Genomic DNA, 25,209 nt, shown 5'->3' on the forward strand with positions numbered 1-25,209 from the left:
TTTTTGAGCATAGTTCCAAATGCCTCTCCAGAATGGTTAGATCTATTCACAGTTCCACCAACAATGCATCAATGTCAGTTTTCCCACATCCCACCATTGGTCATTTTCTTTTCCTGTCATCTTAGCCAATCTGACAGGTGTGGATTGGTATTTCAAAGTTGTCTTAATTTGCATTTCTCTGTTCAATAGTGATTTGTACCATTTTTATATGACTAGAAATAGTTTCAATTTCTTCATCTGAAAAATGCTGAGTTTCTGACATTTTATCAAATAGGAAGTTCTTATGCCAGAGGTTTTTTTGGGGAGGTTATCAAATACTGAATTACTATAGTCATCGATTAATGTGTCATGCGTTTCTAATATATTTCACTGATCCACCACTCTATATCCACTGAAACCAACCACAAATGGTTTTGATGACTGCTGCTTTATAACCTTGTTTTATGTCTGATAGTTCTAGGCCACCATCTTTTGTATATTTTTTCATTAATTTTCTTGATATTCTTGCCCTTTTGTTCTTCCAAATGAATTTTATTTTTTGTAACTCTATAAAATAGTTTTTTTGCAGTTTGATTGTTATGCAACTGACTATGTAGACAAATTTAGACAGAATTATCATTTTTATTATATTTTCTCAGTCTACCCATGAGCAATTGATGTTTTTCTAATTTCTTAGATTTGACTTTATTTGTTTGAGAAGTGTTTTGTAGTTGAGTTCATATAGTTCCTGTGTTTGTCTTGACAAGAAAAGACTCAAATATTTTATTTTGTCCACAGTTATTTTAAAAGGAATTTCTCTTTCTCTCTCTTGCTGATGGGCTTGGTCAGTAATATATAGAAATGTTAATAATTTATGTGGGTTGATTTTATATCTTGCAACTTTGCTTAGCCTGTTAATTGTTTCAAGTAGATTTTTGGATGATTTTCAAGGATTATTTAAATATGCTATCCTATAATTGATAATATTTTAGACAGTTTCAAAAATTAGCGGGATTAGAAGCAGTATGCAAGGGATTGATATAGATTATTTTTTTTGTTTTACTTTAAGAAAAATCTAGAATGTGAACATACTTATTTGATCAAAGTAAACAGTATAACTGCTTACACAAGAAATTATAAACAGTATTCATTAATGCATTTAAATAGGATAGGTTAAAGAACTCTTAATTATATTTAGAGGCAGGAATGATGAGAGGAAAGGAAGTCTGTATTAAGGATAAAACTGTTTTGATATAGTAGAGAGTAATTTAATTGATATGGCTCCCAGGAAAACAAGTTCAAATCTTTGTACTTACACATACTAACTATATGACCCAGGGAAAATCAATTTCTCAATACCCCAAATAACATTTAATATAAGTTACAAAGGACATAGCAATCTGAATTGATAAAGGGAGTTTTATTCCCTAAAAACTGAATATATCATTTATATCATAATTACTATATAAGTATATGTTTTAATATAGTTATATATGTATATATATATATATATATATATATATATATATATATATATATATATATATATATATTTGTGTGTGTGTGTGTATATATATATAATATAGCCAGGAAGTGGTAGAAGGGATACATAGGAAGTATTTTTAACAAAGGCATTATATAGGTAGTATGCATTTAATAGATTTGAGATGATGTTATGTCTACCTAGAAAGATTCCTCATTCATTATTTTGCTAAAAATTCAGATTTCCTTCTTCTATACCCAAAATTTACCATGAGCCTATACCTAAGTCCCAGAGGCAGGATTCAAAATCATACTCTGATTTCAGAGCTAGTGCCCTTCAATTATTTTATATTGCCTCTCTAATAAGAGATGGAACTTCAATCAATAATTCAAGAAGTTAAAATATTCTAAAAACAAAGACTGGTTAGCAACTGAGTAACAAGAGTCAAAAGAAATAAGGCAAACAATACATGACAAAAAGCCCATTATTTGTAAGTATGTATAACTTTTGCAACTCTTCTTGTCTTTATTTTCAATTATTGTGTATTCTTAGCTGCCTTTATATCATCATCATCATCATAATGAATATCGGCAAAATCAGCAACAATAACAAACAAACAAAAAAAAACAACAACCAAAAAAAAAAAAAACAACCAACCTCATACACACACACACACACACACACACACACACACACACATACACAAAGTTAGCAAAAAAGTTAACGAAATAAAGGGAAATACCACAAAGCTTTTTATACCATAAATTGAAGCTATACAATTGAAGATATACACCATAAAAAGACTACAAATATAATAAATCATTAGATTGTTAGATTTGTTATATTGTAGAAATTAACATGATGGATATCATCTCTTTATCTATGACATATTAGAAAGGCTTCTAAGTTTTATCCATTACGTATAATTTTGGTTTTTGGATTTAAATCAATATTATTTATCATTTTTAATAGATAAAGAGTTAATACCCATTACATTAACTTCTGTCTAACAAAATGCTAAAAATGCTAGCTGTAAAATATGAAAAAAAAAGAAATTTGGAGAATAAGAGTAATCAAAATCATCATTTTATAAAGAAAATGATAATTTATTGAGAACATTGTATTAAACCTAAAATCAGTTAAATAACAATGAATTAAGAAATGCTTTGTAATTTTCAATGAATGCTTATAAATTAGCAGCCTTCTTATTTATAACCAACAAAACTCAATAGGAAAATGATAGTAAGAGAAATTCCACTCAGTATAACTACAGAAAGCATAAAATATTCAGAAATACATCTACCAAGATAAATTCAGAACCTATGAAAAGCCAACAATAGAGCACTTCATAGAAATAAATGTTGATCTAAATAACAAGAGAACATTAATTAGTCATAAATAGACCAAGCTAACAACTGAAATATTATTTTTAGAGCTTGAAAAAAAATGAAGTTCATATGAAGTCAGGAATCTCAAGGATATTGGAAAAATGGTATAGAAATGCTATATTAGTACCATCTCCAACAATGATTAAAATAATATGATAGAGCTTAAAATAGAGAGGATAATCAGAGTTAAATATTAAATTTTAATTAAATTAATTAAACAGATTAAGTTAATCAAGAGATTAAAGACAGATTAGGACAAAAGCATACAGAGGAAAGCATGCAATAGAACTATGTCATTCCGTTGTTTCAGTTGTGGCCAACTTTTTTTTTTTTTTTAAATAACTTTTTATTGACAGAACCCATGCCAGGGTAATTTTTTACAACATTATCCCTTACACTCACTTCTGTTGCAATTTTTTGTCTCCTTCCCTCCACCCCCTACCCCAGATGGCAAGCAGTACTATACATGTTAAATAGGTTACAGTATATCCTAGATATAATATATGTGTGCAGAATTGAACAGTTCTCTTGTTGCACAGGGAGAATTGGATTCAGAAGGTATAAATAACCCGGGAAGAAAAAAAAAATGGAAGCAGTTTACATTCATTTCCCAGTGTTCTTTCTTTGGATGTAGTTGCTTCTGTCCATCCTTGATCATTTGAATCTGAGTTCGATCTCTTTGTCAAAGAAATCCACTTCCATCAGAATATATCCTCATACAGTATCGTTGTTGAAGTATATAATGATCTCCTGGTTCTGCTAATTTCACTTAGCATCAGTTCATGTAAGTCTCGCCAATCCTCTCTGTATTCATCCTGCTGGTCATTTCATACAGAACAATAATATTCCATAACATTCATATACCACAATTTACTCAGCCATTCTCCAATTGATGGGCATGAATTCATTTTCCAGGTTCTAGTGTGGCTAACTCTTTATGGACCTCATTTGGGATTAACTTGGCAAATATATCATAGTGATTTGCCATTCCCCTATCAAATTAATTTTACAGATGAGGAAACTGAAGCAAACAGGATTAAGTTACTAGCCCAGGGTTACATTGTATTATAGAATAGCATTCACAAAATCCAAAGGTACTCAATTATTAAGGGAAATAATATATGCAAACATTGGATAGAATTCTGACAGAAATTAGATTAAATATAACACTTCATCCAATATGACAACATATTTTTTAAGAGAATCCATGATATAATGGAGTAACATCTTGACTTTCACATGAATTGGATTTAAGTAAGGCATAATTGCATAAAATTGTCAGCCTACCAGTCACTGAAGTCCAGTATCAAAACAAAATTAGGACAACTTTCAATGACCTGAGGAGTGGGTGACCTTGGTATCTTCAATGTCTGACCAAGCTCTAACTACTTTACAATGCTCGTTTCAGCTACCTGTTGTTTGAATAAATTGTTCTCATCTGTAATGCTGCCAAAGAAATTTTTCCTATGCTTGACTGGACAACTCCAGAATACACTGATGCGTTTTAGGTCTGTCAGTTAGCCTCAACCTGATTTAGTTTATCTACGGAGATGATTTTACTGGGATATAACCACCACATATGCTAGAGCTAGTTGGATAAAAAATGGACACCAAAAGTCAATGAGCAATCCTGAAAAAGGCTCAGCAAGACCTAATACCAGAGATTCTATTAATTACTGAACACCCTATGTACTCCACACCAAGTTAAATTCGAAGAGGATACATGAGCTAGATGTCATGTCATCAAAAACTTAATAGGGCAATCAATAAATTTCTTTTCATATATATATATATATATATATATATATATATATATATATATAGAATATATATATATATATATATGGGAAAATCTAAGAATAAACAAGTGATAATCGAAAGCATCAAATATGATAAAATGGTCAACTTTATGATATAAATCTAATTACTTTAACAAATAAAATTAAGATAATAAAAATTAAGTGGGAAGTATAAATCAGAAAAATACATTTGGATCAAATTTCTCTAAATAGCTAAAATATCTAAGTACCATATTTGTGATGTTTCCTAAGAGAAAGTAGTTAAAGGATTTTAAGCAGGCACTTTTTAAAGGAAGAAATACAGGTTATTAACAACCTAAATCTAAATCATCAGTTAGAGAAAAGCAAATTAAAACAACATGCCCACAAGCCTCACAGAGATAATAAATGTACAAATATTACCATTGTTGAAGAGATTATAGGAAAATAAGCACACCAATACACTGGCAAAATTGAGTTTCTCCAGATTCTGAAAAACTATTTGGATCTATGCTCAGAAATTTCCCCAAATGTGAATAACCTTTGGCACTACTAACTCACTATTAGGCCTATTCTTGAAGGCCTAATAAAATAAAAAATAAAATAAAAAAGAGGAATAAAAGAATCTATATTTGTAACAAATATTGATAGCAACTCTTTTCATATTAGCAAATTGAAATATAAATAAATTGTGGTATATAAGTATAATATTATCTTATCCTAGTAAATTACAAAACAGAAAATTCCAGAACAACTAGAAATCTATCCATTATCAGCTGCAGAAAAATCAAATATAGAGAATCACTGTCTTTAATCAATTAGTCAATAATGATTTAAGTTTGGAGAATACCAAAAGAAGAAGCAAAAAAAAAAAAAAAAAAACTCTTTTGAAGGATCTCACAATTTAATGTGAAAGAACACATGCAAACATATATATATATATATATATATATATATATATATATATATACACACACACACATATATACACAAGTTATATACAGGATAGATGGGAAATATTCAATAGAAGTAACATATTAAAATCAAGAGAGGTTAAGAAAAGTTTCCTATAGATGATGGGATTTTAAGTGGAACTTGAAGGAACCCAGGAAATTCAGGTGGGAGAAATAAGGGAGAAAATTCTAGGCGAGGAGAACAGCAAGATGAAATATCCAGAGTCAAGTGATGGAGTGTCTTGATCCTGGATCAGTCAGGAAGTTACTGTCCCTAGACCAAAGAGAACTCATTGGGAAGTAAAGTTTAAGACGATTGGAAAGGAGAGAACTAGATTGTGAAAAGTTCTGAATTTCAAACACAGAATTTTGTATTTGATCCTAAATGTGATAGAGAACCATTGGAATTCACTGTGTAGGGATGTAAAAGTCAGACCTATAATTTAAGGAAGTCACTTTGGAAACTGAATGAAGAATGGTTTAGAAAGACTTGAAAGCCAGATACACCATCAAGCTATTGCAATAGCTCAGATATGTGGTAATGAGAGCTTGCACCAGAATAGTGACAGTGTCAGAGAAGCATATCTTAAAGGTATTTATTACAAATGCGAAATCAACAGGACTTTGTAATCGATTTGATATGGGAAATGAGACTTAAAGAGAAATCCAGGATAATCCCTAAAGTACAAGTCTGAGGAATTGAGAGGATGGTATTGTCCTCTATAGTAATGTGGAAAGTAGGAGTGAAATAATGTTTAATAAGTAAGATCCACTTTAAATCTCTGCCAGACAGTTGGAATAGAAAGATTGGAAATCACAGGAAAGGTTAGGGCAGGATTAGGGCAGGATAAAAAAATCTGGAGCATTGGTTTATAGGTATTAATCAAATTCATGGGAAATGAGATCACCAAGTAGAACAGAATAGTCTAAAAATGTTAAGGGCCTCAGGATAAAGTTCAACAGGACACAAAGTTAGAATGATTGATATAAAGGAGGATTCCAACAATGACAGAAATATAATGGAGCAAAAAGTATTTTCAGAATAGAATGGAATAGAATTTACAAAGACATTTTTAACATTTCAGTGGAACTAAAAACTCATTTATTTTAACACTTTTATAGTATTTTATATTATAGTAGATTTTATAGTATTTTGTAAAAATGTATATTTCCAAAAGGATATTGTACATATAGCAACAAGAAGATTATATAATGATAAACTGTGATAAATTTGGATCTTTTCAACAAAGAAGTGATTCAGGCCAATTCCAACAGACTTGTGATAGAAAGAGCATCCAGAAAGAGGACTATGGAGACTGAATGTGGATCACAACATAGAATTTCCACACTTTTGTTGCTGTTTGCTTGCTTTTTGTTTTCTATTTCATTTTTTTCCTTTTTGGTCTAATTTTTGTTATACAGCATATTAATGTGGAAATATGTTTGGAAGAATTGCACATGTTTAACTTATATTGGATTACTTGCTGTCTAGGAGATATGGAAAATGGAGAGATAGAAAAAATTTGGAATTTGAAATCTTGTCTGGACATGTAACATAAAATAATATAAAAGTTTACTTTTTAAAATTATTATTTTTCTTAATAATAGGTTTTTTATTTTCAAAAGACATGAAAAATAGTTTTTAACATTCACCCTTGCAAAACTTTGTGTTCCAAAATTTTCTTTCTCTCTTGTCTCCTTCCCCTCTATCTTAAATGGTAGATAATGTCATATGTGCTGTAAAATACATGCCCATATTAATCACAGTGAAAAAAGAAATATATGAAAAGAAAAAATATAAATGAAAAAAGTATGCTTTAATCTGACTTTAGAGAACTCTAGTTCTTTAACTGGATGAGGATAGTATTATCCTTTGTGAAATACTATTCTTGAATAATCATGTTGCTGAGAAGTCAAAGCATTCATAGTTGACCATCATACAATGTTTGTGATAAAATGCTGTTGTTTTTTTCTGAAATCTGGCCACTAACTATTCTTATTATATAATTCCATATCTTCTATTACATTCATATATCTTATTATGTTTAGCCATTCTCCCACTATTAAGTATCCCTTCATTTTCTAATATGTTGTCAACATAAAAGAGCTGCTATAAATACTTTTACAAAGTCCTTTCCCCATTTTTATGATTTTTTTTTTTTGTTTAGTACTATTATTGCTAGACAAAAGGGTATGCACAATTAGGTTGCCTGGGAATAGTTCAAAATTGTTCTCCAGAATGATTTAATCATTTGATAACTCTACCAACAATGTATTAGTGTCCCAATTTTCCCACATCCTCTTTAACATTTATCATTTTTCTTTTTTTATATAAATAATTTTTAATTGTACTATTAGTGGTATAATTTTTAACAATTACATATATGATCTCCCCATTTAAAGATATAAACAGTTCAGCTCCATTGAATTTCTTCTTTTTTTTTTTTTATACTTCCCTTTGTCTTGATGTTGGAGATCTAAAAAAAAATGTTGTTGTTGTTCAATTCTGATCTTATGAAAGTTTGAAGTTCTTCTGTTTCATTGAATGACCATTTTCTCCCTTTAAATATTATGCTTAATATCAGATGATCTTTTGTTATAACACAAGCTTTTTTGTCTCCTGGAAACCTATGAAACTTTATTCTAGCTGCTAAATCCTGTATGATCTTGATTGTGGCTTTTTTATTTGCAATTTCTTTCCTCAGGCGATCCTTGGATTCTTTCAATGCCAATTTTGCCTGCTCCAGGATATCAGGGAAGTTTTCCTAAATAAGTTTTGTGATCCTGTTTAGGATTTGATTGTGGTTTTCAAATAGTCCAATGATTCTGACACTGTCTCTTTTGGATCTATTTTCCATGTCATTTTCCATGATATATTTTACATTTTCTATTTTTTTCATTCTTTTGAATTTATTTGATTGATCCTTGATGTCTCATATGGGCATTAGCTTCCAGTTGTCCTATGCTAACTTCAGAAAAGTTCTTTTCCTCAGTTAGCCATTGTTCTTTTTCCATTTGGCCATTTGTATTGTTTAAATTGTATACCTTTTAAACTGTTTTATTTGATGGATTTTTGTATCTTGTTTTCCATTTGTCCACTACAACCTTATAAGTAGCTGTTTACTTTTTCTAAGCTGTTGATTCTTTTTGACATAATTCGCTTGCATCACTCTCATTTCTTTTCCCAATTTTTTCTACTTCCCTTATACTACTTTATGTTCCTTTTTGAACTCCTCAATGAATTCTTCCTGGACTTGAGAGTATTTCAATTTTTTGTTTTTCATTTTACCTAGAGATGCTTATTGAAGTCCTCTTGTCAGATTGTGTGTTTTTTTCATTGTTTATAGATGTGAGTTTTTATTGTTCTTATTTTGAGAGTAATAATGATTTAGCAGACATATAATTCCCCCAAAGCCATAATATTTCAGCTTTGTTCAGAATTTGTTTTGCCCAAACTGCAACTAAATATGATTACTTCAGCCATCCCCAAATCATTCAATTTGCAAAATAAAATTAAATACATTTAGATAATATATAAGAAGTACATTTCTTGCTATCTAAAATATATAGGTTTTTTATTGTACAATATTTCTAACAGATGTTTACCATCATTGAGAAGCAATATGGTATGATTGATACCTGAAATACTTTGATTCAAATTGTTCCTCTGATACAGACCAATTGTGTGATTCAGGGCTGATCTTTTAACCTCTTAGAGCTCTAGCTTTCCAGGAGTATATAAACTATAAAGAAGATTCCAATTTGCATTGTTAGGAGTTTCCTCATGTGGAAATATCCTTTAACTATGAAGTTCCATGCTTGATTTCCTTTCCTATTCATGTATTCCAACTGAGTAAATGTCATAATAATCACATTTTGAATATTAAACTTAGGATGAATTGTATTTTTAAAAGGTTTTATAGCAAACAAATAATTTTACCATGAACAGAGCCACTTTCAAAACAAATAAACAAACAAAAAATAACACGTGGAATATCTGAAAGGAAAATACTCTTCCATTATAGCACCATACATGGTGAAATATCTGAAAAAGATTTTACTTAGTGCAGATCACAGAATCACAATTTTGACCCACAACATGGATACATGTAGTACCTTCTCTAAGACTGATAAACACCAATAATTTTGGATTATTTCATTTTTTCCCTAATTTTTATCTTAGTAGATTTATTTATTTTTAATAAATAATGCTAGATGAATCAAGGTAGGGGAGAAAAATCAGAGCAAAAAGGAAAAACTACGGGAGAGATTAAAAAAAAACAGAAAAAGCAGTGGACATAGCATATATGGATTTACATTTAATTTCCTTACTTCTTTTTCTGGATCCAGATGACATTTTCTGTGCAAAGTCTATTGGGATTGTTTTGGACCATTGAACTACCAAGAAGAACCAAACCTTTCATAGTTGATCATTAGAAAGTCTTGCTGTCATTGTGTGCAATGTATTCCTAATTCTGCCTGTTTCATTTTGCAACAGTTCATACAAATCTTTGCAGGCTTTTCTATATTCAGCTTGTTCATCATTTTTTATACGACAATAACATTCCATTGCCTTAATGTACCACAATTTGTTCAGCCATTCCCCAATTGATGGGCATCCAATCCTTTTCCATTTCTTTGCTGTCAGAAAAAGAGATGCTACAAACATTTTTGCATATGTGAATCATTTTCCTTCCTTTATGATTCCCTTTTGATAAAGACCCAGTAATGGCATTGCTGGGTCAAAGGGTATACACAGTTTTGTAGTTTTTTTGGACAAAGTTCCAGATAGCTCTCCAGAATAATTGGATCATTTCATAACTCCACCAACAATGTATTAATGTTCCGGTTTTTCCACATCCCTTCCAACATTTATCTTTTCCTGTCATCTTAGCCAATCTGAGAGGTGGGAGGTGGTACATCAGAGTTGTTTTAATTTGCATTTCTCTAATATATAGTGATTTTGAGCATTTTTTCCATATAACTATAAAAGGCTTTAATGTCATCATTTAAAAATTAACTGCTCATATCCTTTGAACATTTATCAGTTAGGGAATGATTTTGTATTCTTACTTTATATATTTTAGAAGAGACCTTTTTCAGAAATGCTGTCTGTAAACATTTTCCCAGCTTTATACTTCCCTGTTAATCTTGTTTTTGTTGGTTTTGTTTGTGCAAAAGCATTTTAATTTACTGTAATCAAAGAAAGTTGTCCTTTTTGCCTTTCATAATGCTCTCTAGCTCTTCTTTGGTCACGGACTTCTCCCTTCTCTAAAGGTAAATTATCCCTTTTTCTCGTACTTTGTTTTGACCTTGTTTTGCCCCAATCTTATTGGAAATCACTTTGTGACTTGATTTTTCCTATCACCATAATAACTTTCTAAAGTCAGGTTGCTTTTTTTGTTGTTGTTTCCTTGTTGCTGTTTGCCTGTCTTATTTTGGCCTTTTATCCTTTCTTTTTTATTTTGAGTTCCATTTCAATGGCAGAAGGGGAACTGTCTTAGGCTTCTTTTGTCAGTGATCACACAGGCTGGCTGATTATGTGATGCTGCACTGAAGTTGTACTGAGACCCATAGGGGATCTTTGTGCTGTGCTGAGGTGGTGATACAGAGGATGTTTGGTGCTGTTGAGGCTGTCGAGATCTAGAAGCTTATCTGATACTGAGTCAAGCTTCTAGTATTGGTGTCTGGTGTATGCTGAGGCCACTAGAGTATTTCTATGTTTCTCTGAGATATACTAAACCTCTTAGTGGTCTGACTCTGGAGACTACCTGTTTGCCCAGTGTAGAGGGCTGAAATTATTGAGTCTATGCACTGAGGTCAGGACTGCTGAGCAGTTGAGGCTAACTACCGATTGGACAATACTCTATGGGTTAGCTTGGAAAATGTTCCTTTCCACTATCCATGCTGGCTCAATAATTGTTGTATAGAGGATTGTAGGAGGGACTAGGGGGTGGAGTATGACTAGCCAGAGTCACTCTTTGGCAGTAGACAAGAGAGAAGGTGGTTGCGGAGATTCTGCTTCCATCCTGTTCAATCCTGCATCTAAGACCAATAATAAAGACTAAGGACTTTTGCTTATCCTGACTCCGGCTGATTCTGAGGTATCTGGGGTGCTAGAGGGTCATCACAGTCTAGTGCAATGCTGAAGCACATATAGATCTGAGTACTGGAGATTGCCTATTTTTCCAGAGCTACACTGAAGCACACAGAAGTTTGCTGAGCTGAAACCTGCCCATCTCCTGGTAATGTAGAGTGTTCCATTGTTGTCATTTTCCTGTTTTACCACATTCGGGCTTACCTTGTCTACTAGGATTCTTCCTGTCTTCCTGTCCTAAATAGAAACAAACCTTTCTTGCTGATCTTTTTAGTTTTTTGGCCCAAAAGATTTTTACACCACCTATATCTTGGTTCTACTATTCTAGGATTTATTTCATTATGATACTATTGGATTTTAAAGTTGAATATAGAAGAATTATAGCAATTTATAGTTTACTCCACCATTTTGGCTCCCAGAAGTTTTGATATCTGAGTTATGTGGAAATCCCTCTAATGATGCTATTAGAAATCCATCCACATCTTTTCATCTATAAAACTCTTGTAGAAATCTTTCCATTAAAAAGTCTAATGAGTCACACAAGAATATTCTTTATTGGTATAAAAAAATGGCCAGAGAAAACTTTGAAAGGATTTAGAAATCAAATCATGCACTTGAGAAATTGAAGAATAAATATTTCCCTCACTCCACTTAGAGAAATAATGAAATCAAAATGCAGAGAAAGCAAGAGAGAATAACATACATTTTCAGGCAGGAACCATCTGTAAAGATGAAATATGTTGGAATATGTAAAATGAACATTTGAAATTTGTATTCATGAGGGAAATTGGATAGATAACTATAATTACATTTAAAACAAATTGGAATTAAGATAAAAAACCTTGGAATTAAGGAACAATCATTTAATGTCTATTTTCTATGTACTTTATGAATGCAAGTAGTGTAATGAGCTTTTATAAGCATAAATAAGAGGATAATTCTATTAAATTCCTCAAGTTAAAAAAGAAAAACAATACTTTATAAAATTATGAAACACTATTTTCAATTTTTTCCACATTTAAATCAATTCATTACTTTCCAGAGTTATTGAAAATCATATTAAATCTGTGTAATAGTAAAGTAATATAGTGTAAATATAGTAATGCAGGGTAATAGATAAAGTAAGTAGAAGGTTGCTTTATTGGATATCATATTTTGTAAAAGAAGAAATATTTTTGGTAAGTTTCAACAATTTTTTTAACAATGGTATTTCACTATTATATCATTTTTTTCTCTTACTGTTGAATAGAACTTGCCAAGAGTCCTTATCATTTTCAGCATTTCAGTGGAACTACATTCTCATTTATGAGGGAAAGCCCTCTTATGGTGCTGGTAGAAATCCATCCACTTTTTGTCATCTTATACCACTCTTTGAGAAGTCTTTCCATAACTTCCTCAACAGTGACTTACCCAAGTCTAAGGTAGTGTATTTAATTCAGCAGCAATAAGCAGCTATTACCTTTCCCTCTCACCTTATCATCAACCCAATTATTTTTCTACTCATACTCATGTTTGATTGTTACTTACCTCATTTCTTGTACATGACTAGATATTAGGAATCTGCCTTTGATTATTTTACTTTTTTGCATATTAGCACCAATTCAACTAGTATATATTTCTTTTGGTTAAATGTCACATTAAAATTTGACATATTACTTCACAAAGGAAGACAGACAATTGATATAGAAATATCCAACTGCAATTAGTTGTAACAAAAATGTATGCAAAACATTGAACTTATTTTTCTAATTAAATAAAATGTTTTATGAAAAAAACAAACATTTACTTTTTCTGTTGGTTTCCCTTGTTTGGTTCAGAATTATCATATTTCATAGCCTGGCCAATTTTAAGATATTATTTTAATATGTTAATTTGTTCTTTGGAGATTCACTTACCTTTATTCCATTTTGATCTATGTATCTTTAAGATTATTGATAGATAGGAGACAAAAAGAGTAAAATGAGTGAGTCATTCAAGAATGTTATTTACTGAAATAAAATTTGGCAAGGGGAAATAAAACTTATTCCAGATTTATTTTCCCAATTAAGATATTCAGGATGTAGATTTACTTTCTTTCCTTTCACATTTTCTTTTCTTCTTCCATGAAATGGCATCTGCAGGCATGTTGATAGTCCTTGTAAATAGCATCATTCTTTAATAATGTTACTTAAAGTCTTTTCACAATATTTTTCAATAAATTTGAAGAAAAGTTCTTAGTATTTTTAAAGTAGCATTACATTAAATGAAGCAGTATTTCTTTTTCAATTCAAAGAATATTCATTCCAGAATATTTATTTAGTGTCTATTATGTGCATAGTACTTAGTGTCTGTTGTGTGCACAGTACTGGGATTTACTCATTTTAGATGGATATTTTGCTGACTGATACAACTGAATTGAGTGATGTACTCAAACTCAATTTTTATGTTGGTATAAAGTTTATGATATACACTCATTTGTACCACAAAGATATAGATTTATAGGTTTTTTATAAATATCATATAGATATTTAATATCCACATGCACAGGAACTATGCTGGCAGCTTTGCATATGAAAACGAAAAACAAAACAAAACAAAACAAAGAAACCACAAACAGACAATAATTCCTGCCTAGTAATACTATAAATTCATAGACTTCCTAATTCAATCATGTGTTAATTCAAAAAAAGGGCCAGAAGGATTTTATGATTAACCTGGGAATTATGGAAATAATCTGCTATCATTACAGAATAATGATTTTATATCCTGAATTTATAAAGTTGGAAAATTAAAAAATACAAGTATACTTTCAATATCCAGTGCATAACTTTCCTTTGGTCATAGGATACAGACTGAATTCCACCTATGGTTTACATTCTAACTCAGGTACTTATTAGCTGTGTAATTTTAATGCAAATTCCTTAAGTTTCCTGATCTGTAAATTGAGGATAAAAACATCTCAAAATTTTTACCTCAAAATTCTATTAGGAGGCTCAAATAACGTGTAAGTTCTCTATAAACCTTAAAGCAGGTGATACTGAAAAATAAAACAGATTGAGCTTGATGCAAAATTGTAAAGTACCGTTCTGTCACTATTAGATTGTTCCCATGATTCTGACCCAATTCAGTTAACTAGTTTATCATTATACTTATAAACATGTATCATTTTCTCTACAGTTGAAGTCTTCCAGAAAGACTAGTAATAAAAAATACAAAACATTTTGAAGGTTAGAGGAGGATAGGGGTATGATATAATGAAAACTGCCAGACCAGATTTTATAGACACATTTCAACAGTCTGATAGCAGTTTTTATTTTCTGTTAATTTAAAAAGTGAATTTTATCACTTTATCACTTATCGGGGGGAAAACATTTTCCCCCCCTGAACTGCAGTACTCTCTTATTTATATCATTTAGTCTATGCTCATAGAGAGCTAAGAGATGGGATGGGCTACTCCTCATAGATCAATGCCAGATATCAAAGTTTAGCAAAGAACCATAACATTGACACTTCCTTGGCTCCAGACTTTTCATTCTGTAAAGAAGACTGGAGTTGCTAGTGGTAAAAGGATAGTTGAAAAGTATCATTGAAAAGCAAAGAATCTGGCATCTTCTCCGCCAATTTAGAATGTAAGTTATATGAGATAAAAGGGGTGCCAAGCAATTATACATCTTAACATTTAGATATCACTGAATTTGGAGCTGATCCAGTCCAACACACATATGTTATATGTGACTGAATCCCAGAGAAGAGAACAGACCAACTTAAAGTCTTACCAATAAATTATCAAATTGGATTTCAACTTAGTTTTTTATCTCTAAATTTGATATTTTCACCAATATAGTAAAGGAGAGGCCAGTAAGAAATGAACTAGAATAATACTACATTTAGTATAGTGAGTGAGGGGAGGAAGGACATCTGCAATAGCCTGAAAGACCAACTAACTCTTGTCTGCCACTAATTCCAACTATAAACCCCCATTGTCCAACTGATATGTCTTCTAGCCAGGTAGACACAGAAAAGAGGAACATGATCACTGATTAAAGAATCTTCCAGTCATCTGGCAGGGAAGGGAGTTGACCAGTTGGTGGAAATAATTACAATGGATTGGGCATAGCATTCTTCTCCCCAGCCACCCAATTGATGGTTTTTAAAAAAGAGCTTGTAATTTCTTACTGAATTCAAGGCTCTGATGATGATAGTGCAGTTCTTGGCAAAAAGTAGGTGTCTAATAAAAGTTATTGATAGTATTCAATTGTTTATTTATTAAGTATGCTAATATTTTAACAGTTGTAATAACAGTGGTATTTACAAAATACTTTAAAGTTTTCAAAGCACTTTATTTCATCCTACATAATGTGAATCATCATGATTAATATAATCTCTTTTCTCTTTAAAGGATTTGACTGAACTTCAACGTGCCTACTGCAAACTAAACAAACAGTACCAAGATAAAATGGCTGAACTGATCCATGCAAACAACAGAGTGGATCACTATGAGACAGAAGTAAAGAAACTGAGATTTCGAGTAGAAGACCTGAAAAGGGGGCTCAACCATGCAGAAGATGAGGTATTTCATGATTCAATTAGAGATGGATTCTTTTCTGGTTTCTAACTTAATAATGTAGATAACCAATTACTCTATAAATTAACTGAATCATATTATTGAATTTATTTGGAATAGGAATATTCAAAATTTGGTGATGGAAACTGAAATTAGAATCACAAGGATAAAAAAAAACACAGCAAAGGAAAATATTTGAATATTTTGTCTATCTACTGATTGGATATTCATTTGTATGCTCTGGAGTTCTTGATAATGAATAAGATAACGTATTTATTTTGTGTTTCTATGGATATCATGAATTTTTAAAATATTGAATGTCTTTAGAGATAGGCATCAAAGAAAAGAAAAAACTACATTCTATTTTTAATGAAGTTTTTTTATTTTCAAAACACATGCATAGATATCCTTCAACTTTCTTCCTTGCAAAAAATAGTGTTCCAGTTTTCCCCTCCATTACCCACTCTCCTTTCCCTAGACAACAAAGCAATCCAATATATGTTAAATATGTGAAATTCTTCTATATATTTTCCTACAATTATAATGCTATACAAGAGAAATCAGATTAAAAAGGAAAAAATGGAAAAGAAAACAAAATGCAAGCAAAAAACACAACAAAAAAGTGAAAATATTATATTGTGCTCTATACACAGTCTTCATTCTAGGTACAGAAGACTCTCTCCATCACAAGACAATTGGAACTGGCCTGAATTATAGGGCTGTTGAAAAAAGTCACATCCATCAGAATCCATCATCATATAATCTTTTGTTGCTACGTACAATGTTATCTTTGTTCTACTCACTTCACTTACCATCAGGTCATGTAAGTCTCTCCAGGCATTTCTGAAATCATTTTGCTGATCATTTTTTAATAGAAAAATAATACTCTGTAGCATTCATATACCATAAATTATTCAGCTGTTCTCCAACTGATGTGCATTCACTTAGTTTCCAGGTTGTTGCCACTACAAAGAGACCTGCTACAAACATTTTTGCTCATATGGGTTCCTTTCCCTCCTTTAAGATCTCTTTGAGATACAGGCACAGTAGATACCTGCTGGATCAAAGGGTATGCACAATTTGAATGCCTTTTGAGCATAATTCCAAATTGCTCTTCAGAACTCCAATAACAATGTATTAGTGTCCCAGTTTTCCTACATCCCTTCCAACATTAATCATTATCTTTTTCTGTCATCTTAACCAATCTGAGAAGTGTATAGTGGTACCTAAGAGGTGTCTTAATTTGTATTCTTTCATCAATAGTTTAGAGCATTTTGTTGTATGACTATAAATGGTTTCAATTTCTTCATCTGAAATTTTTTTGCTCATATCATTTGACCATACATATATCAATTGGAAAATGGTCTGTATTCTTATTGATTTAATTCTCTATATATTTTAGAAATGAGGCCCAAAAGATTACATTCTAAAGGTTATAATCCCACATTTTTTCTGTTTATAAGATTATAAAATATAATTTCATTATCTTATTATAAAGTATATTGTTCTGTTGAGGTTCAAAGAAATACTCCAAAAGATTGTGGGTGCAGACAGTGTCATGAGGTGTCTCAAAAGAATTTGCAAGCTCGAATCCATTTCACATTAAGGGGAAAAGTTTATTATAATTGTAACATCAATTGAAGAAGGCTAAATTCCAAAAAGTTTTAGCAGAGAAACAGGAGTAAGAGAATAAATTTATAGGACAAAGTTAGAGAGACCAGAAATTCGTGTTACTTATTTCCTAATTTTATGGCTTACAGGTAGGTTTGAGGGGTGGTCTATTCATTATTGTCTCAGGAACCTGGTTATCATTGAATCAATAGATTGTCTATCCGACAATCAGTAACGATTGTAGGATTATGTGATAGTATTCTTAAGGCCGGAAGACTTTAAAATCATTGAGCAACAGATTGTTAAAACAATATCACTCTAAGGTCAGGGGACCTTAGGATTACTGCTATGTCTTCCCTAATATATAGGGGAAGAAAGATATAACTATTATTTTATTCCTAAGGCCAGGAAACTTTAAGATCATTAACAGACAGATTGTTAGCACAATAGAACTCTGAGGTCAGGGGACCTCAGGATTACTGCTCTAGTTCTTCTAGAAGCTGCACCCCATCATTCCCTCCTCAAGCAGTTTGAAACCCAAACTCATTTGGGAAAAAAAAAGGGACAGGAGCTGTTTTAGGCTAAGAGTCATAGAGCTGGTCCTAACAGCATAAAGTAGCAAATGATATTCAATTTGACGAAATGGTTGGAATTTCATGACTTGGAATCTAGAAGAGACAACTCTCAAAAATAAATTTAAAATTCAGGGGCCAAATATGAGCAAATAAGAGGAATAAATAAAACATGGAATCATTATAGAGATTATTAGGAACAGTAACTAATAAGGAAAACTGGGGGACTTAGGTGATGAGGCCCTCATGAATGTATCACACACAGACACCTTTTCCTAGGATAAATACCAAAGAACCGTCTCTCCAAATCCTTGCTTTTGTCTCCTCAAAAGAGTAGAGGCAATGGGTGGAACAGTGACATTATACACAGTGAAAGGGGTCCTCAGATGGCCTAGGGTGAAAGCACCATAATATGTAAAAATGCATTAAGCTTTGGGTAGGGAGGAAGACAAACAGGATGGAGATGATCATTAATATTAAGTGCCTCAGACACAGCCTGAGTTATTTGAAAAGTGAAGACTGGACTATTGTTATTGTATAAAGACCTAGGTTGGACGCAAAGAGATATAATTTCCTTTACTAAAAATTCTGAGTCCTTTCAGTCTTGCAAGGGAAGACTTTTAATAAATTAATAAAGCTATCAACAAAAACTAAAAGCAGTTTAACCCCTGAAAGGCGTTATATGTGTATAATCTATTTGCCAATCTTCACCTGGGTATGTGTCACACATCTGGATGGAATTTGAGTACAAAATGGACAGGCTTAACAGAACTGTTTAATTGTTTCCTTTAGCTGGTGACCAGTGAAAATAGGTTTCTTAAGGGATGGGAGAGCATTTTTTCCTGAGTAGTTTGGTGATACTCAAAGAGAAGTTTCCACTGGCTGGTGTTTGAGAAGAGATGTTGGTGTGAAAATGTTTGAAAGTGTATATCTCCTTTTTTTCAACAAGGACTTGTTCCTGGGAGCATTATGAGGGAGTGTTAGAATCTGGAAGTTGGGAAATTAAAGGCTACAATCAGGGACAAATGGACAGCAATAGGAAGCTGAATCTGCAAGCCCATTTCTTTAGGTCTGAAGTGAATCCCCTTTCTGGTGTCCTTTACAAAACATAATAGAAACCTCTCTAGGTCCATTGGCAACTTGCAGTAATTGTAGAATTTCCTCTGTATACTTAATGGAGGAATTTTTTTGCTGTCAAAAATCTGCTTTTTCCTATATAGCTCTATAAGCATGCAAAATATGAAAGGCATATTTGGAGTCAGTATAGATGTTCACTCTGATTCTTTTCCCTAGTTCTAAAACTCTGGTGAGGGCAATGGATTAGGCCCTCTGGGCAGAGTTCCTATGGAAAGTGGCTTAGACTCCAAGGTGCTAATGAAGGTTACCACAGAGTAACCAGCCTTCCTTTTTCTGTTTTCAAGAAAACTGGACCTATCAGTAAACCATTCACCATCCAGAATGTCAGGCTGACTGGAGTAGATAGAATCTAAAGCTTCCTCAGAATTCTAAATGATGTCACCCAAGTGAGTGTTCTCAGGGAGCAGGGTGACAAAGTGGAGAGTATGACATACCAGGAGAATCAGATGGCCTTTGACTTAAAAAATATTTAAATTATCAAGTTATCTACTCAAGTAGGTAGATGATATCTTCATGTGCAGCCCAATCTGAGAGGCTTCTTGGCTGATGTAATAAAAACCCTTGACTTTCTTGCCTTACAGGGATAGAAAGTTTCTTTGTCTAAGACCTACTTTTGCCAGTCAGTCTGTTAAGTATATGGGCTACGAATTAACTGATACCTCCCTTTTGATTACAAGGGAGAGAAAGAAGACAAATGTATCATTCTCTGAAGCTGCCTCAAAGAAACAACTGTATACTTTCCTGGACATGGATGGGTTTTGTAGACTTCTCAAAGAAATTTGCTATCCTTGGAGCAGGAAAACTCAAACTATTTTTGAGCCACCTGAGAAATGGGGGAAGCAGCAAAAGAAATGGAAGACTCACACACACCTTGCTCAAGCAACTCCCCAACTCAGCTTGAGTAGCTTAGTAGATAACTTGATAACTTGAGTAGATAACTTGATAACGTAAAAGCAGGCTGTTTGCTGTTACAGTTTTGAAAACAGCAGAAAATTGCTATTCTGTTTTCCTAAACCTGTTAATAAGTACAGTATAGTTGTACTGTGGGATTACAATTTACATATCCCATTAGTGGGTTTTGATTAGAGCTTCTTTAAAACTGCTTTTACTGTCATTTGTCAAATAAATAAATTTCACTGAATTGATTATATTTTATTTCTCTCCCTCTCACGTCTTTATCCATGTATCCCTGATGCAGTCTGGGAAAAAGTGAAGGGGGAAGACAGAGAAAGAGAATCTCTTTCCTCCATGCACTATTTACCTAGTCCTGAGAGGTCAGTCATGATAACCTTAATTTAACTGAATTTACTTCCAAATTATTTTACACACACACACACACACACACACACACAATCATTTATTTCATTTTATGTTGTCACATATAAAAACTCATATAAAATTTAAAAGAAATCAAACAATTACATCCAATAAAACAGTTAACAATCATGTAACATTTGCCTTATGCTAAGTATTTTTGCAATCATGTGATTTTTATAGCAACCATTATTATTTCTCTTTACAAATCAGAAAACTTGGCAGAGATCAAATCATTTACTATCAATTACATAACTAATACATATCTGCAACTGAAATGGAGAATTTTGGGCTTACCAAATGCAGAGGCTGACTGGCTATCTTATCTCATCCTGTCATGCTGGGTGCTGCCAGAGATACGTGGATAGAACATGCTGAAGGCTATGATGACTGATGCCAGGATCTGCTTTTGATGGTACTTTCAGGTGCCAGGGCTCATGGAATGCTGACAAAAGGCCTGTCCCCACTCCATCACCACCTCAAACTGAGTTGGGGAGTTGCTTGGGCAAGGTGTATGTGAGGGTTCCACTACTTTTGCTGCTTCCCCCATTTCTCAGGTGATTCAAAAACAGTTTGAGTTTCCCTGCTGTTCTTTTGCATTCTTTTTTTTTCCTAATCTGATCTTGAGATGGGAGGGGTTAAGAGAGAAGCATGAGCTATATCAATCTTATTAACAATTTCCACTACTGAGATGCACTCAGTTCTCCAAGGAGTGGAGCATACTGAATGATCAAGGTTATGGAGAGGATCCCTTAATACCTTCTGAAGTACTCTCCCAATGGAGCTGAAGGGGGAATCTCTAAACAAGATAGGAATCAAGGAGAAATTAGCAAAATTTGCTATTTACCCATTTTTTTCCCTTTTAAAATGGGGTTAATTCCTGCAATTATTCCCAATGTCTCTGGAATTTTTCTTGCAATCTTAAAATGATTAATTGCCAAACTCCTTAATGATTTCTCTCAGAAACCTGAGAATCTTTCAGGGGTCCTCAAACTTTTTAAATAGGGGGCCAGTTCACTGTCTCTCAGACTATTGGAGGGCCGGATTATAGTAAAAACAAAAACTTTGTTTTGTGGGCCTTTAAATAAAGAAACTTCATAGCCCTGGGTGAGGAAGATAAACGTCCTCAGCTGCCTCATCTGACCCGCAGGACGTAGTTTGAGAATCCTGTTTAAGATGTTATTTTAGCAGTTCTGCATTTTTTTTTTTTTGGTGAGGCAATTGGACTTAAGTGACTTGCTCAGGGTTACATAGCTAGGAATCATTAATTGTCTGATACCAGAATTGAACTCAGGTCCTCCTGACTTCATGTTCAGTATTCTATCCAGCTTGGTCAGAACTGGGTCTACAGAAAGCAAGTCAGGCTTTTCCCTCTTTAAGAGGGAGTCAAGGATGTTAAGAAATCTTTCCCAGTGTTCTAACTGCAGCACAGAAATTTTCATCTTTCTGGCTAATTTAAATCTCTCCATGCAAAAAAATCTAGCTCACAGGACAAACATAATGTATACATTCTGCATACCGACACAGACACAGACAAAAATGATATGGAAGAGAACTGTTCCATCTTTTCCAAAAGCCATTCTATAGTACCTTGTCTTCTCTGGCATCCTAGAGAAAGTGAAAAAGTGCCAAAGATTCCCTAGAAACTTTGTCCAAAATTACAAAAATTTCCAAGTTTGGGCATTTCCAATGAAGGAAAATTTGTTGAGCATGGAGCTCAAGATGGCCTAGGCAATCCTTCTCCCAGTTGTTTGGGGTGTCCCAGCTATAGGATTGAGGAAAAAAGAATAGGACCCTTTCCTTGACAAGGAAGGGGAAAAAGCCATGGGAAACAAGACTCTTCCATACAGAGCCACCAAATTTTTGAAATTCAAAGGAGACTCTAAAAGTTTGTAGTTGTAAACCAGTATCTCAAGGTGTCTCAAAAGAATCTGTGGCTTGAACCCAACTCCAAGTGAATGGGCAAAGTTTATTATTATTGTAAACCAAGGTCCAGGCTTTTGTATTACTGCTCTATCTTTCCTAAAATTTAAGGGAATATATATTATATATTATATGTGTATATATATATATATATATATATATATATATATAAACTATATTATTATATTTCTAAGGCCACGAGACTTTTGGGTCATTGACAGACAGATTGTTAGAACATTAGAACTCTAAGGTCAGGGTAACTCAATCTTATTGCTGTATTTCCCTTAGAAGGTACACCCTATCAATTCAATTTAGTTATCTTCATAGACCAATTCAGAAGTGAGTACATTAAAGCCTCTTAAAATTTAGACTTTCTTAATTTTCTCCTGGACTATATTAGCATTCTAAATCGACTGCCTGAACTCTTTTTTTATTCCTTTCCAATCCACTTCTCATGTGACTACAAAAAATAGGCTTGCTATTGCATGAAGTCTATGCCTCCTCTCTGTTAATTACAAACCACTACAATAGCAACAACAACAATAACTTTTCAAAGCTTCTTTGTTTTCAAAAAGATAAAATTCACAATTCTTAGGCTGGCATTTTATGTTCTTAAAATTCTGGATTCAAACTTTTCAAATTTATTTCATATGACCCTTCACACACTATTACACACAGACTAGACTATTTTTAACAAACTCCAATAGCTATTTTAATAGCTATTTTCCAAATTCAGTGTACACTCTCCATGAACTCACATTATCTTTTCTTTGTAAAAGTCTTTCTCTTCCTTTAAGGCTCAGGTTTATTCTCTACTTGTTCATGAAGTCTCCACCAATTTCTATAGCTGAAATTCATTTTCCTTAACATTTCCTCAAGAACTTCTTATACTTCTTACTTTTACCTCTATCAAATTAAACATAGTAGTATATTATTCCAGATTAAAGAAGTATTCCTTATCAAAATGTTATTTAAGTCACTTGAAAACAGTAACTAATTTTTCCTTCTGTTTAACTTCAGGAGAATTTGAGATAGTAGATCAACAACTCTTTGGAATTAAGTAGATTTGGGTTTAAGTCCTTATTCTGATATATGCTGGATGGGTGATTCTGGGCAAGTCATTTAACCACTCATTGCCCCTAGGTACTTCATAAATACTTGTTGAATTGATTTTACTTAAATATAAACTCTGAAATTGATACACTCTAAATAAAATCACAATTCATGATTCCAAGGGCCAAAAAATTTAGATAAAATTAGTAAAAGCATTTAATAAATATTTGTTATGTTTTATAGATTATGTTAAGTGATGGAGATATAAGTTCAGACAAAAAGGAAGACAGTTCTTGCTTTCCAGTAGGTTAGAGTCTGTTGAGGATGAACACTTAAAATAGAAAAGACAATGAGGGTAGATTAAAGGAAACAAATATAATGAAGCATAGGGAATGAAGGATAGTTAAACTGAACTTTTTCTCAAAAAGAACCTTCCGGTGGTAACACATTAGTGGGAGAAGATGGCTATAGGACTAAAGGAGAAAGCAGTTGTGTCCTGGTGGTATAGCCTAAACAATGAAGCATAACTGATCTCTTCTAGTTATGTTCAATTATAGACAATCAATAGAATTTTTTAGAAGAGAATTTGTTTAAAATGTCAATGTGAGATACTCTTCCATACCTCATCTGTGATAATGTTTCCAGAACATAAGATTTTAATTACTTTAGAGAAACTTATAAAGCACAAAGCAGTCATTCTTTTGTTACCAAAGCTGGTCATGTCAAATAGGTGGAAAAGGAATAAAAACACTGAACAATTATGCTGTAGAACAGCCAAATCAATGTTTAATGAAGGAATTCTTTCAGATGGTGATTGATAATTTTCAGTCAGTGAAAGCCATAGTGATTTCAGTTTAAGACAAGCTTCTGAAAAAAATTAATCTAGTGGCCAACACCTAGAATCATATTCCTTTATCTATAATCTCATCCTTCAGTGATGTGACTGAGAAGCAGTGGTACATCACTCTTTGCTGGCATGAAACTACCCAAATTATCTTTATTTTTTTTTCAACAAACTCCATAAAACTAGATTTATCTTGAATCTCTTGTGATCTCTAATGATCAGCTTCTCAAAGTGTTACTACCTTAATGTAATTTTTAACAATCTATTTTTAATTTTAAATAATAAATCTAGTCTGATAACCCTAAGATATCTTGTGAAGTTTCAAGCATTAAAATTTATATTCTTTTGGGCAGAGCATGCACAGGTAAGGGTTTAATTTCCTATATCAAATGAGGGAAAGGAGGTGAGGAGAAAAGGAATAGAGGAAGGGGAATAAAAGAAGGAAAGAGTAAGAAAGCCTTGGGGCAAGTACCACTACCCCAGATTGCTATTCTTGATTTTTGAACAGGAGCAATGAACTCAAATAGGTGATAT

At 32.6% G+C, this 25,209-nt stretch overlaps 1 protein-coding gene across 1 annotated transcript in view; it reads left to right on the top strand.

The window, feature by feature from the left end:
- The window catches only part of CCDC102B (coiled-coil domain containing 102B), a 525,678-nt gene that overhangs the window by 357,510 nt on the left and 142,959 nt on the right, over positions 1 to 25,209 (top strand). Inside the window, 1 exon segment of the mRNA XM_031946694.1 lies at positions 16,057 to 16,227. Coding sequence (XP_031802554.1) covers positions 16,057 to 16,227 — 171 coding nt within the window.

Source organism: Sarcophilus harrisii, chromosome 1, assembly GCF_902635505.1.
Source record: "Sarcophilus harrisii chromosome 1, mSarHar1.11, whole genome shotgun sequence".
Classification (NCBI taxonomy): Eukaryota; Metazoa; Chordata; class Mammalia; order Dasyuromorphia; family Dasyuridae; genus Sarcophilus; species Sarcophilus harrisii.